The following is a 14,015-nucleotide window of genomic DNA, read 5'->3' on the forward strand; positions in this document are numbered from 1 at the left end:
AATTAGGGTGGAATGAGATGCTCGATATCCTGCAGGAAAAGGAGTATGGGAGAAAGACCTAAATCACTTTCCAATTCAACCTACACTTTTCTGCCCCCACTCCCCAAATCCAAGGACCTGCCTCTTACCAGTGACATTAATGAGATAGTCCTTAACAATCACTTCATTCTGGAAATACCTATTCTTCCAGAAGGACAATGTGATGTTGCAGTGATGAGTGGGATGCCTGAGTTCTTCCACCTGCCAGGACAAAGTGTGGGGAGTGGGGTAAGGGTGGGTGGGTGTGAAACCTCTTTACAGAAGAGCTGTCCTTTCCTGTTTCCAGGGGTAAATCATGTCCTCTCCCCTCCCCAGTCACCTTCCCTCCACAATTATCAGTGTCCCCTGCCTGACCTTCAAGTTGGTCATGAAGTGAAGCATGTCTTCATCTTGGTCAGCCATCATAGCTGACATTTGGGGGTGGTTCATAAACTGCTTTAAGTCAAGAAGCCTCTAGATGCTAGAGGAAAAAAGTGCTAGAAGGACAAATCTAGCCTAAAGAGTAGAATGACACTATCTGACTTCAACTTGCGACGAGTTAACTCCTCACATTTCTGTTAACACAGACTGTATGAAGGCATGACAAGCCCCAAGGCTGTACCTATGAATGCACGACCAGAGGAGGTTCTGTTCCTAACAGGAAAGGTCCTAAGCTCCATCTCAGTCTCCTAAAACTTAGCTTACTTCTGGAAATCAGGCACTCCTACGTACAAACAGCATGAGCATTTACACATCCGAACCTCACCCCCAAATTCACTCAGCTTTTCAGAGAAGACCTGGATCCCAGACAAGCCTTTTCTCTGAAGAGTCCCTGGTGCTAATGACGATTCTGATTGGGACCTCTGCAAGTAAAGCCCAAGTAGCAATTTGTGCTAACCAGAACAGCAACGACATCACACCGAATATCGGGAACAGATACCCAGAACGGTAACCAATACCCAGCATCCAAAAAATACATTTTGTACCAGAACTGCCAGATCTCTAAACCGCTTCTGCAATTACCCAGGTTAAAAAAAAAATCCACAAGCACCACACCAAGGGAAACAACATCGTTGCAGAATCCACGGATTCCCTGGATGATGGCACTTCTGTGTTCTAGACTCAGTTTCCGCCTCTGGCAGTTGTGTTTCAGGCAAATGTGGGCCCTTTGGGCTTTCTTATTCACGGAATCCAGCTCCACCTGCAGGGCTGTCAGGGCCTCCAGAGCGGGCTGGTCCCTGGGAGCTCTGGGGCTTGGATATTCCTGGCCCTGCTCCTGCGAGGACATCTGTTCCTGCTCCTCGTAGGCCACCACCTCCACCTCCTCCATGACGTCTAACACCAGCAGCTGGAACTCCTGCACGAATCCCGCCAACTCGCCCTCCTCCGGGTCACACCTTCCTCTACCACCTCCACCCAGAAGAGGGCGGCCTCCTCGCCTGGTGCACCACCTGGAGCCTCAATAGCCTCTGCCACCCCCACCATACAGGTAGGCCCCAGGGTCCCTCTCTCGTGAAGACCCAGCCTCACAATTAAGACCCAGGATCCCGGGGTGCTGCCGCCTTCCTCTGGCCCCGTCTCCACTCTCCATGGTGTTCTGGCCGTAGCCCAGAGGCACGAAGAAGCTGGACGTGAGAGCACAGCCGGCGGCCGGCAAAGCCCACCCACTGGCCGCAGTCTACGTGGCACAACCAACTGGTTACTTGCCCACAGCCAATGAGCAGGGAAAGGGAGACAGGCATGTGCAGAACCGTATGCCACCACGCACGGGTAATATGCTGGCGGGAAGGAGCTGATCTCTACATCCTGACCCCCAGACCTCATCACAGAACCCATCAAATGGAGTCGAAAGGCGTTCTCTCAGGGGACACACCCCTTGGAATTCTGGGCACGCAGGTGCCCAAGTTGGCTCAGTGCACAGTGTGCCGGTCCACACAAGCCGTTTGCCTGACCAACAGTTTAGATGTGCCAGACCAGCGACTGGGCGAGCCAGGCCAGCTGGAGTCGAAGGCATGGAATCTGAAGGTGACATTGCAGCCACTGTCAAGCTTGAAATTGCCACTGGGGCAGCGGGCAACTCTGTGTGCTCAGGGATTCACACAGGTGACACAGGGTTCGTGGATACGTCAGGGACACAGGTGCTCACCTTGGATCTAAACGGCAAGCCACGGGCAGAGAGTGGGTTTGGTGGGGGTGGGGAGCGGTGGGGGAGGTGCTGTTACCGCTGACCTCACCAAAGTTCACCGCCTGCAGAGTCCGTCCCTAACCGTGTGCCTTAGACTTGAGCAGTGTCAGGAATGTAGCCATCCTCTGAGGATGAAGCAGCACACTTTCCTCGGCTCGCTCTTCGGGCCCCACAGAGCAGCCCCAAGCCAAATCACCCTGGAGCCCCTGGCCTGCTGTCTTTTAGCTCTTGGCCTTTCCCCTGGCCCAGGGCTTAGAGCAGGCACCCCGGCGGCTAAGGATGTGCTTCTGCAGATGCACTTCCCAGAGAAGCAGAGCTCCTCCTGCAAGTGGTTCAGGTGGACCAAAATGCTCCTCCTGACCATTGCTTACTCTCTTCCTCTTGACCACATAGCTAACTTGGGCACACTCACGTTAAGTGCCTGGATAGATGCAACGCTCACACTCTGCCTCCTAGGATGTCTGGTGTTTCACACTGAGCACCTAACTTAGACCACACACACACAGAGGAACAGGTGGCACAAGCACATACGTGTACACACACACGTGTAACACACAGGGAACAAATGCAAACAGGTGTTTCAGAGACTGAAGAACCAATGGTTTACAGGAAATGCAAAGATTTCCTTATTTCTCATAGGGAAATGTTCATTCTGATCATCAGATGTGAAATATAGAGAAGTTCAAGTTTCATGAAGGAAAATTAGTGCCTAGATTTAGATGCAGTTAATACAGAGAACTCCATATTTCATGGTGGACAGTTATTATTTTCTATATAAGAAATACAAAGAATTAAGTATTTCACGAAGAAACACTGATGCCCAGAATTTCTTTTATGAAATAGAATTCCAATTCCCTGTTTGTTCCCATATCTTAATTGCACACTTCATGTCAGTAAATTTTCATTGAGATTTTCACATAGGAAATGTATACAACTTCAGAGTTCAGGCAGCAAAGCATATGCTCAACTTTTCATATCTGAAATATCTACAATTCCCCATTCATGTAGGAAAACGTGTGCACAGATATCGACATGTGAAACAGACAAGATTCCATATATGATGAAAAAATTATACAAGTAGATTTTCAAACATGAAGTACATATTTCCTATTTCACGTAGAAAAATCTGCACCCATGTTCCCACATGTGAGATAGAGAAAATTACATATTTCATACAGAAAAATCATCTTTTGGATTTTCCTCTGCACGAAGCAGGGAATGCAAAGCAGTGCTCTGGAACAACCCAGAAAAATAACGTAGGATGGGATGTGGGAGAGGCTCCAGGATGGGCGGGACCCCGATATACTTATGGCTTATTAATGTTGATGCATGGCAGAAACCATCACGATATTGTATAGTAATTAACCTCCAGTTAACATTTAAGAAAATGTTACAGTTTGAGAAAAATTAAAGTACTAGGGGACTCGACTCTGCTCTGTGGTGACCTAAATGGGAAGGAAATGCAAAAATGAGGGGATATATGTACACTTAAAATGGATTCACTTGGACATACGTACTCAGAAACTAAAGCAACATTGTAATGCAACTATAGCCCGATGATAATTGTTTCAATCATATTACATGTCAAGTATAATTCCAGCAGTGAATAAATAAATGGTAGCCTCGTTTGCAATATATATCCATGGGGACATTATTCTAAGTTAAATATTTCAGTTAGAGGAAGATGAAATCTTTTACATCACATGACATTGTGAAGTTGAAATCCCTGCATTATAGAAACAGAGTAGAATGTGGTCCTCGGGCTACTGGAAATGGCCCGTGATGGTCCAAGTTACCAACTTTTAGTCACCGGTTGAATAAGCTCATCAAGGAAGATACTGTAATAGAGGCAGGATGGAAAACGGTGCTGCTAGGCCTCAGCCCAAGACCTTTAGTGGAGTTAGAAACCCCAACACCACCCACAGAAAGCCTCTGAGCAGAGTGTAGTGAGATATATTACAGCCTTCCCACAGAGCCCTCTAGGCCCTTGGGCCTTGGGATGGGGAATGAACTGTGGAGCTTGGGAACAGGCTGTGTCTTGCAGAGTCCCAGAGCCTTTGCTGAAGCCACTGACTGGTCTGGCCCAGGTTTCAAAGCAATGGCCAACGTGTTCCATCCCCACCTCCATGACCGAATGATTGTGGCAATCTGCAAGGGTCACAGTCTACAGGATCCAGCTCTCCAACTGGGTAGACTGAGGAGGCTGAGGGTCAGCTACATGCTGGATACCTGGCTCCCTCATTGAAGGTGGCTGGACAGTGTATGGGGGCCTTGGAAAGAGGAGGGCACAGAGAACTGAGAACTGCCTCTTCCACCTGGGACTGGGCACTGCTGGAAGTAACAAGAATGGGTGTTAGATGAATGCTCCATCACTAGGATAACCGGCCTGCACAGGGAACCCCCACATCCCAACCAGTACCGTGGAGGGTGAATGTCAAGCTTGGGACCTATCCTTTCGGGAAATAGGGATTAGGGAATAATATTTGCTTCCATCGAGGATTACAGGAACACAGTTATTTGACCACCACTTACTTCAAGAACACAAGATCTGACACCAAGAAGTTTGCAAGAGCTAATCACATCCATCCCTCACCTTTCCTATACATAGCCTTTGCTGAACGCTTTGAGGGAGTTGTTTTTTTTTTTTTCTTTTTTCCATTGCCTTAGGCTTTTATTCTTTTTTAATACAAGCATTTAAAATTATGAACACTTCTAGACATGCATCTCATGAATTCTGATACACTGTGTTTTTATTGTCACTGAGTTAAAATATTTTCTAATTTTTCTTTTTATTTTTTACCTCTTTTTAAAAATTTATAGCAATTGGAGGCTAATTACTTTACAATATTGTAGTGGCTTTTGCCATGCATTCACATGAAACAGCCCTGGGTGCACATGCGTTCCCCATCCCGACCCTCCCATCTCCCTCCCCATCCCATCCCTCAGAGTCATTCATCCCAGTGCACCACACCTGAGCACCCTGTCTCATGCATCGAACCTGGACTGCCAATCTATTTCACATACTATACATGTTTCAATGCTATTCTCTCAAATCATCCCACCCTCGCCTTTTCCCGCAGAGTCCAGCTGTCTGTTTTTACATCTGTGTCTCTTTTGTTGTTTAACATATAGGGTCATCATTACCATCTTTCTAAATTTCATATATATGCATTGATATACTGTATTGGTGTTTTATCTTTCTGGCTCACTTCGCTCTGTATAATAGGCTCCAGTTTCATCCACCTCATTAGAACTGATTCCAATGCATTCTTTTTAATGGCTGAGTAAAATTCCATTGTGTGTATGGATCAGAGCCTTCTTCTCCATTCATCTGCTGATGGACATCTAGGTTGCTTCCATGTGCTAGCTATTGTAAACACTGCTTTGAATAACATTGCGGTACATAAGTCTCTTTCGGTTCTGGTTTCCTCGGTGTGTATGTCCAGCAGTGGGATTGCTGGGTCATATGGTCATTCTATTTAGAGTTTTTTAAGGAATCTTCAGGTTTCCTTTTCAGTGGGTGCTCTGGACCTTCGGGTGAGAAAGGAGCTGTAGTTGGGTGTCACCTAGGCTGTCTAACCAAAGCACTCCTTGCTGGGTTGCCCATTTGGTTAGGTCATTGAGTGACGTAGGTGAACTATGCAGTCCATATCTTTCTTGGGTTCTTCCAGGCAGCTAGTCTAGCTCCTCGATTTGTTATTGTCAATAAGGATTTATGGAGGACTTCCTATCCCCCCTGCACTGTGCAAAGATTGCCCTGGAAGGTTGAAAGTGTTATCAAACCCATTGTCCAGGGGAAGAAACTGAGGCTCAGAGAGGTAGTTCACCCATTCAGGGTCACACAACTAATAGAAGCAGAGGAGCAGGATCTGAATTCACCTCCTTTGGGCTCCAGTATCCAAGCAAATGTGATCATGTCATTCTTGAGTCCGACCTTTAGTTACCAACTGCACCAGCCCTGAGATCCAGAAATCAAACCAGATTTGGTTTTTAGATTCTTTCCCTTTGAGCCCTGGAGGAGGTGGATATAGTTCACTCCTGATCCTGCTGGGCTGTTTGTGGCTCTTGCCCTTTTACGATTTTCTCTTCCATGATCCCAATCATGGTAACCATTGCTCTAGAATGAAGACAATACAGAGTCGATGGGGATTTCCTCTTTTCAAACTTGTAGGGTAATGGATTATTTACCTACAGATGGATGACGCTCACTACTGGGAGTAGGAAACATAAACAGGTTAAATGAAATTATTGTTAGAAATAGACTTTTCCCCATTTTTGCTTGTATATGTAGGAAACTCCTGGTGTTTTATCGGTTTTCCTTTTGTTTGAGACATGGAAATGGGTGCTTTTCCTCTGGACTCAGTTACAAGTAGAAAAACAGTAGAAGCACAATGGTGGTTGACTCTGCTTCAGGGCAGTCAGGCAGATGGGGGCTGGGCAGCTGGGTGACCTGGAGACAGTGCTCCCCCAACCGAAATGGGCCAGTAGTTCTCAGCCCCAGCCAGCCTTGAAGCCCTGTGACCGAGAATGGCCAGGTCTTCTGCTCTTTCAGGCAAGCCTAAAATCTTAATTTCTGTGTGAAACTTCCAGATTTCTGAATTGGCCAGCACATTCTAAGTTATAAGCAACAAATAACGAAAGATTGGAAAGCATTGGTCAAATCATTGCTTCCTAAATAACACGTCTGCTCGCCCCACATGGCTCTTGGGCTGTGAGTTTGCGTTCCCTGCTTTAAAGCTTGGTTTATTTCTTTGAGTCCTGGACACAAAGAGTAAAAGACTTAATGCTTTGGGAATATGTGGGAAGAGCCCAAGTGGTGACTCAAGAACCCATGTCTCTGGCCTCGCCTCTCTGTCTTGGTTTTCTTTGTGTCCCAGGACAAGGGATTTCTCAGGCCCTCTTTTATTTCTAATCTGTAAAATGGAAGCACAAGCTGGAATCAAGATGGCTGGGAGAAATATCAATAACCTCAGGTATGCAGATGACACCACCCTTAACCAGAAAGTGAGAAAGAACTAAAAAGCCTCTTGATGAAAGTGAAAGAGGAGAGTGAAAATGTTGGCTTAAAGCTCAACATTCAGAAAACTAAGATCATGGCATCCGGTCACGTCACTTCATGGCAAATAAATGAGGAAACGATGGCTGACTTTATATTTCTGGGCTCCAAAATCACTGCAGATGCTGACTGCAACCATGTCATTAAAAGACACTTACTCCTTGGAAGGAAAGTTATGACGAAGCTAGACAGCATGTTAAAAAGCAGAGACATTACTTTGTCAACAACGGTCTGTCTAGTCAAGGTTATGGCTTTTCCAGTTGTCATGTGTGAATGTGAGAGTTGGACTATAAAGAAAGCTGAGAGCTGAAGAATTGATGCTTTTGAACTGTGGTGTTGGAGAAGACTCTTGAGAGTCCCTTGGACTGCAAGGAGATCCAAACAGTCCATTCTAAAGGAGATCAGTCCTGGGTGTTCATTGGAAGGACTGCTGTTGTAGCTGAAACTCTAATACTTTGGCCACCTGTTGGGAAGAGCTGACTCATTAGAAAAGACCCTGCTGTTGGGAAAGATTGAGGGCAGGAGGAGAAGGGGATAACAGAGAATGAGATGGTTGGATGGCATCACTGACTCAACGGAGATGAGTTTGGGTGGACTCCGGGAGATGGTGGTGGACAGGGAGGCCTTGCGTGCTGCCATTCATGTGGTCGCAAAGAGTCAGACATGACTGAGCGACTGAACTCTACTGAACTGAAAATTGATCAGTTTTAACAAATCCTGTGTAGTGTTCCCTTCCATTCCTCCCATTCTATGTTTCCCAGTAGTTACCTATGCTGCCAAGATTGAGCTCTGTATAAATTAGAAATTCACGTGGTTTGGTCCGATGTCATTTTTGAATGTCAGTAACTGAAACACTCTCTAGGCAAGTTTCATTTGTCACCTCTATTCACCTGCAACTTAAATCTACTGCTAACGCCACCAGGCCAGTGTGATGAAATTTGATTTCTTTTTTTTTTTTTATTTCAGCATTGAGCCTGTTAAATATTTGTGGATTTCTGTTCCTGTTCCTTTTTCTCTGAGTATGCTACATCCTGTTTTCTTTCTTTCTTTTTTTTAATGTAGGCATAAATGAAATCTCAGAAGATGTTTATATGACTGTCCAGCCCAGGGATTCCAGGGATACTGAGAAGTCAGATAGTAGCGGAAGTGACCCCAACAGTGATGAGAAACAGAGGTCCAAGAATGAGCCAGAAGATGCTGAAAACACAGAGTTGTCTCAGATGGAAAAAGAGCCATCTGCTGTCAACAAAAAAAAAAAGTCCAAATTGTCGAATGCAGCAGAGATGGAAGAGGAGCTGAAAGCACGTCACCAGCCAGTGAGAAAGTGGACTCAAGATCAGTCAAGGAGAAGATGAGGCACCAGCTTGAGAAGAACTTTTCAAACAAAGCAAAACCCTTTCCTCATCCCACAAAGGATAAGCTGAAGGGAAAAGGTGAGACTGACTCCCCAAGAGTACATTTGGGTCTGGATTCTGATTCAGAGAGCAGATTTGTCATAGATTTAAGAGAAAAACCTTTCTGCGCTGGAGGGTTGAAATCCTAGAATGGAACCCAAAGAAACAACTCCCAAGCAGGTTGGTAAGTGACTGTATCAGTTTCTGGTTTCCTGATTTGCTTTTTGAATGTCACATTGCCATTTATACTATGACATGTCATGTCACCCTCAGACATCATGAAGTGTGCACAACAAAGCTTGGGTTAGCTCCAAGTCATCTAGCTAGTTAGTGAGCAGGACAAGGACTTGAGCTGGGCCTGCCTACCTTTAACCTTCTTGATACCCAATGTGGTTGATTTTGAGCACAGGAGAAGAAGTCTCTTAGAAAGTAATAGTTGCTTCTAGCAGTCAGGTCATTTTGAACCTAAGCAGTTTCCTTTCCAATATGTTCACTTACATGTCTCAAGTGGTTTTCGATGCTAAGACATTGGACAGGTCTGAAATTGATAAAAACGTTCAGTTCAAAGACCTTCATAAGTTTATTCTCCCTTACCTCCCCTGACACTGCCCAGGCATCTCAAAATACATTTTCTTACTAGAGTATAAGGCTTTCCGTGTGAGCGGCACCAGACTGCTGAGTTATTCTTTAGGTATGTAGAAATCCAAGGAGCATTGTATGATGCGCACCTGAGCCCGTTTTCTGCCATATTTGCATTTAGCTGACATGGGCCCGAGGTCTCTCAACTTTGGCGCTATTGACATTTTATGCTGGACAGTTCTTTGTCCTGTTTATTGAAGGATGTTTAGCAGTATCCCTGGCCTTTACAAACTGGATGTCAGTAGCATCTACCCAGTGGAGGACTCCAAAAGTGTCCTTTGGCAAAGCTAAATCTCACCTAGTTGTGAACTGCGCCCTGAGTCTTAGCAGTTCTCCCTTTACTGCTGTTAGGGACTGAACCAGCAGTGGCTTCTTTCAAACTTGCCACATCCCAGGCGTGTTGGCAGAGCCTGCAGTGGAACATCAGTTCAACTGAACTGAACTGTTCAGTTCAGTTGCTCATTCGAGTCTGGCTCTTTATGACCCCATGAATTGCAGTATGCCAGGACTCTCTGTCCATCACCAACTCCCAGAGTCTATGAAAACCCATGTCCATTGAGTCGGTTATGCCATCCAACCATCTCATCCTCTGTCATCCCCTTCTCCTTCCGCCCCCAATCCTACTCAGCATTAGGGTTTTTTCCAATGAGGCAACCCTTCACATGAGGTGGCCAAAGTATTGGAGTTTCAGCTTCAACATCAGACCTTCCAATGAACACCCAGGGTTGATCTCTTTTAGGATGGATTGATTGGATCTCCTTGCAGTCCAAGAGAATCTCAAGAGTCTTCCCCAACACCACAGTTCAAAAGCATCAATTCTTCACCGTCCAACTCTCACATCCATACATGACCACTGGAAAAACCATAGCCTTGAATAGATGGACTTTTGTAGGCAAAGTAATGTCTCTGCTTTTAAATATGCTATCTAGGTTGGCAATAACCTTCCTTCCAATGAGTAAGTATCTTTTAATTTCATGGCTGCAATCACCATCAGCAGTGATTTCGGAGCCCCCCAAAATAGAGTCTGACAATGTTTTTACCATCTATTTCCCATGAAGTGATGAGACCAGATGCCATGATCTTAGTTTTCTGAACTTTGACCTTTAAGCCAACTTTTTCACTCTCCTCTTTCACTGTCATCAAGAGGCTGTTTAGTTTTTATTCACTTTCTGCCTTAAGGGTGGTGTCATCCGCATATCTGAGGTTATTGATATTTCTCCCAGCAATCTTGATTCCAGCTGTGTTTCTTCCAGCCCAGCGTTTCTCATGATGTACTCTGCATAGAAGTTAAATAAGCAGGGTGACAATATACAGCCTTGACGTACTCCTTTTCCTATTTGGAACCAGTCTGTTGTTCCACATCCAGTTCTAACTGTTACTTCCTGACCTGCATACAGGTTTCTCAAGAGACAGGTCAGATGGTCTGGTATTCCCATCTCTTTCAGAATTTTCCACAGTTTATTGTGATCCACACAGTCAAAGGCTTTGGCATAGTCAATAAAGCAGAAATAGATTTTTTTCTGGAACTCCCTTGCTTTTTCGATGATCCAGCGGATATTGGCAATTTGATCTCTGGTTCCTCTGCCTTTTCTAAAACCAGCTTGAACATCTGGAAGTTCATGGTTCACGTATAGCTGAAGCCTGGCTTGAAGAATTTTGAGCATTACTTTACTAGCCTGTGAGATGAGTGCAATTGTGTAGTAGTTTGAGCATTCCTTGGCATCACCATTCTTTGGGATTGGAACGAAAACTGACCCTTCCAGTCCTGTGGCCACTGCTGAGTTTTCCAAATTTGCTGGCATATCAAGTGCAGTACTTTCACAGCATCACCTTTGAGGATTTGAAATAGCTCGACAGGAATTCCATCACCTCCACTAGCTTTGTTTCTAGTGATGCTTTCTAAGGCCCACTTGACTTCACATTCCAGGATGTCTGGCTCTAGGTGAGTGATCACACCATCGTGATTATCTGGGTCGTGAAGATCTTTTTTGTACAGTTCTTCTGTGTATTCTTGCCACCTTTTCTTAATACCTTCTGCTTCTTTTAGGTCCATACCAGTGGATCATAGGAATGATTTAAAAGATATTTAGCCCATTGTTGAAGCAGTCAGTGAATTTCTCAGCTGGCTTGGCAAGTGAGTGTTGATATGCCCGAGAAAGATAAAGATTAATTAAGGGCCCAGGAGAAACGTGGCCTAAGAACAAATTGGAGATTGTGGCCATAAAACCTCTTGTACTTTGTGAGTTTCATACACGGATAGCCAGGTTTAATTATGTAGCTCAGTGGTATAGAAACTGCGTGCCAATGCAGGAGACGCAAATTTGATCCTTGGATTGGGAAGATCCCCAGGGGAAGGAAATGACACTCTACTCCAGTAGTCTTCCCTGGAGAATTCCATGGACAGAGGAGTGTTGTGGTCTATATAGTCCATGGAATCACAAAAGAGCTGGACACGACTTAGTGACAAAACAGAAAATGGGCAGCTTCTGACAGGACCCATCTTCTCAGTTCTGTGTCCCCTGGGGTTTTCTTAGTCTCACTCCTTAAAGAAGGAGGGGGGAAGGGTTTTGAGCTTTTATCCTCTGTGTTTGCATCATTGTGAACTGTGAACCTCAGTTCCTGGAATTCATTGAAAGAGGATGGAATATCTCTCAGTGATATGGGGCAGGAAGAGAGAGAGCAGTTGAGTCAGTAAGGAAGGATGGATCACCACCTCATCCCTTAAAATTATGAGTGGCATCTGAAACATCCAATTCTGTGTGGATTGGGGTTTGAGGGAGCACTTCTGATGCTGCAGAAAGCAAAGGGAGTAGCATTTTTTCAATAAAGTTTGTGGAATTGTTGGGTCCCAGATGGCAGTGTTCCTATGAGTGATAGATTTATACTATTCCTTTCTTTCTGAAGTAGTTTGTTTGTTTAGTTGTGGGTTTTTTCACTGCTTCCAGAAAGGATTTCAGATATACTGATAAAATGGAAATCAAGAGAGAGAGAAAAATGAACATGAAATAGTGAGAGATGTAGGGAAAGTTTGTATACAGAAATAACTATGTCGGCCTTCAGAATTAGCAAAATCACTCTTCCTTTTTGGCCCTGAGCTTCCTGCAGTTGAAGTGAAAAGGGAAAAAAACATATGAGTGCTTTAAAAGAGGTCATGTTCCCCCTCTAAATAGAAAGCACTCCAGGTGATAAAATGAAGCTGAGCTGTTCCTCTCACTGGTGTTGGAAGGAAGTTTCTTTAGGATCCTCTGAACGTGGTGGGAATTTCACACAAAGAATCATTCTGAAACAATAAGTCAGTTAGAGGAAATTCACAGAAGTTGAAATACAGAGCCACCTGAGGATGATTTCGGTCTTGAAGAATTGGCTTCATGTCAGACACTACAGTTGAGCATCTTTTCAAAGGTGTGTTTTCACTTATGTGTTTATTAAGTGACTGGTGTTTTGAAGAGTGCTTGGTGACCTCCAAGTGATCTTCAGTTAGGAGTGCAGCTTATACAGAGAAACTGAATCCTCAGATCGAAAGATGGCTTTTCTAGCTAGAGATCCCAGAGCAGAGGCTAAGGGAGCTCGCTTCAGGACCTTGACTCCACTTACATGTGTCATATCAGTCGTTTCCAGCATTCTCTTAAAAAGTCCTTTTTTATTTTTTTTTGGTGGCAATTGTTTCTGGTGGTAGAGAGTTGGAAGGGATTTTTGTCTATTGCAGTAAGAATGGATTACTAAACCAAGGTGGACATCTCATATGGAATACATACTCTACAGCAGTCACAATTCAATGGACTAGGTGTACCATGGTTTAACATCTATTGAGTTTTAAAACAAAAGGAAGAAAGTGGCTAAGATCTATACAATATCATTTGAAATACAAAAAGTAAGAACACATGTAAAATACAATCTTTCAGTAATACATAAAGATGCAATGATTTGCTATAAACATTAGAGTGGGGCAGGGGATGGAAGTGAGGGTGTGGCGGGGAAAAAGAGGCACAATGGAATAAAATAAGGTTAAGAGATGGTTCATAGAGAGCATGCTAACTTCTATATCTCCTATGATGTGCTGTGAACTAAAAAGGTTTTTTCTTAAGCAGCAGGAAAATTATGATTTGTGCTTTTTACAACCTCAGTGAAATCATGTGTTGGTCTGCTTGCCAATTTATTTTTTAATTGTATTTTCATTCATTTAATATTTAACACATTGTTATGGAGCATCCACTGCTCTCTCTCCATATATATATATAATATATGTGTAATATACACACACACACACACATACACACTTGGTACATTTCCCAGACTCTCTACAGGGGGGATACAGCTATGAATGACATAAAAAAAAAAAAAAGAATTCTCCTATGCAGTCTTTACAGAACTGTACAAGAGGCTCTCTGGGGCATATGATTACAAAGGGGATTGTGTGTAATAGAGAATATGCATTCTTCTCAGTTTTACTACAGAGCAATCACTAGACTGGTTTCCAGAATGGCTGAGCCAACTCACCCTCCTGCCAGCAGCATATAAAAGTTTCTCTTTCTGCATTTGAAATTATCTGACCAACGCTTGGACTTATCAAGCCTTAAAATTTTTTGTACATTTTATCATTGTAAAGTGGTATCTCATTTTAAATACAGCAATGTGTACATGTCAATCACAAACTCCCTAACTATACCTCCTCCACCAACCAGGACCTACTGTATAGCACAGGGAACTCTGCTCAATATTCTGT

General features: G+C 44.1%; 1 protein-coding gene across 1 annotated transcript in view; it reads left to right on the forward strand.

Moving 5' to 3' along the window:
- Nucleotides 1-618: 618 nt before the first annotated feature.
- LOC145537569 (uncharacterized) overlaps nt 619-14,015 on the forward strand; it is an 85,564-nt gene continuing 72,167 nt past the window's right edge. Inside the window, exons 1-5 of the mRNA XM_081568264.1 lie at nt 619-684; nt 1,139-1,321; nt 1,364-1,507; nt 1,626-1,716; nt 1,915-2,196. Of these exons, the coding sequence (XP_081424390.1) occupies nt 619-684; nt 1,139-1,321; nt 1,364-1,507; nt 1,626-1,716; nt 1,915-2,196 (766 nt within the window). The remainder of the gene's footprint in view (nt 685-1,138; nt 1,322-1,363; nt 1,508-1,625; nt 1,717-1,914; nt 2,197-14,015) is intronic.

This window comes from Giraffa tippelskirchi, chromosome Y, assembly GCF_054371585.1.
Source record: "Giraffa tippelskirchi isolate mGirTip1 chromosome Y, T2T-mGirTip1v1.2.pri, whole genome shotgun sequence".
Taxonomy (NCBI): domain Eukaryota; kingdom Metazoa; phylum Chordata; class Mammalia; order Artiodactyla; family Giraffidae; genus Giraffa; species Giraffa tippelskirchi.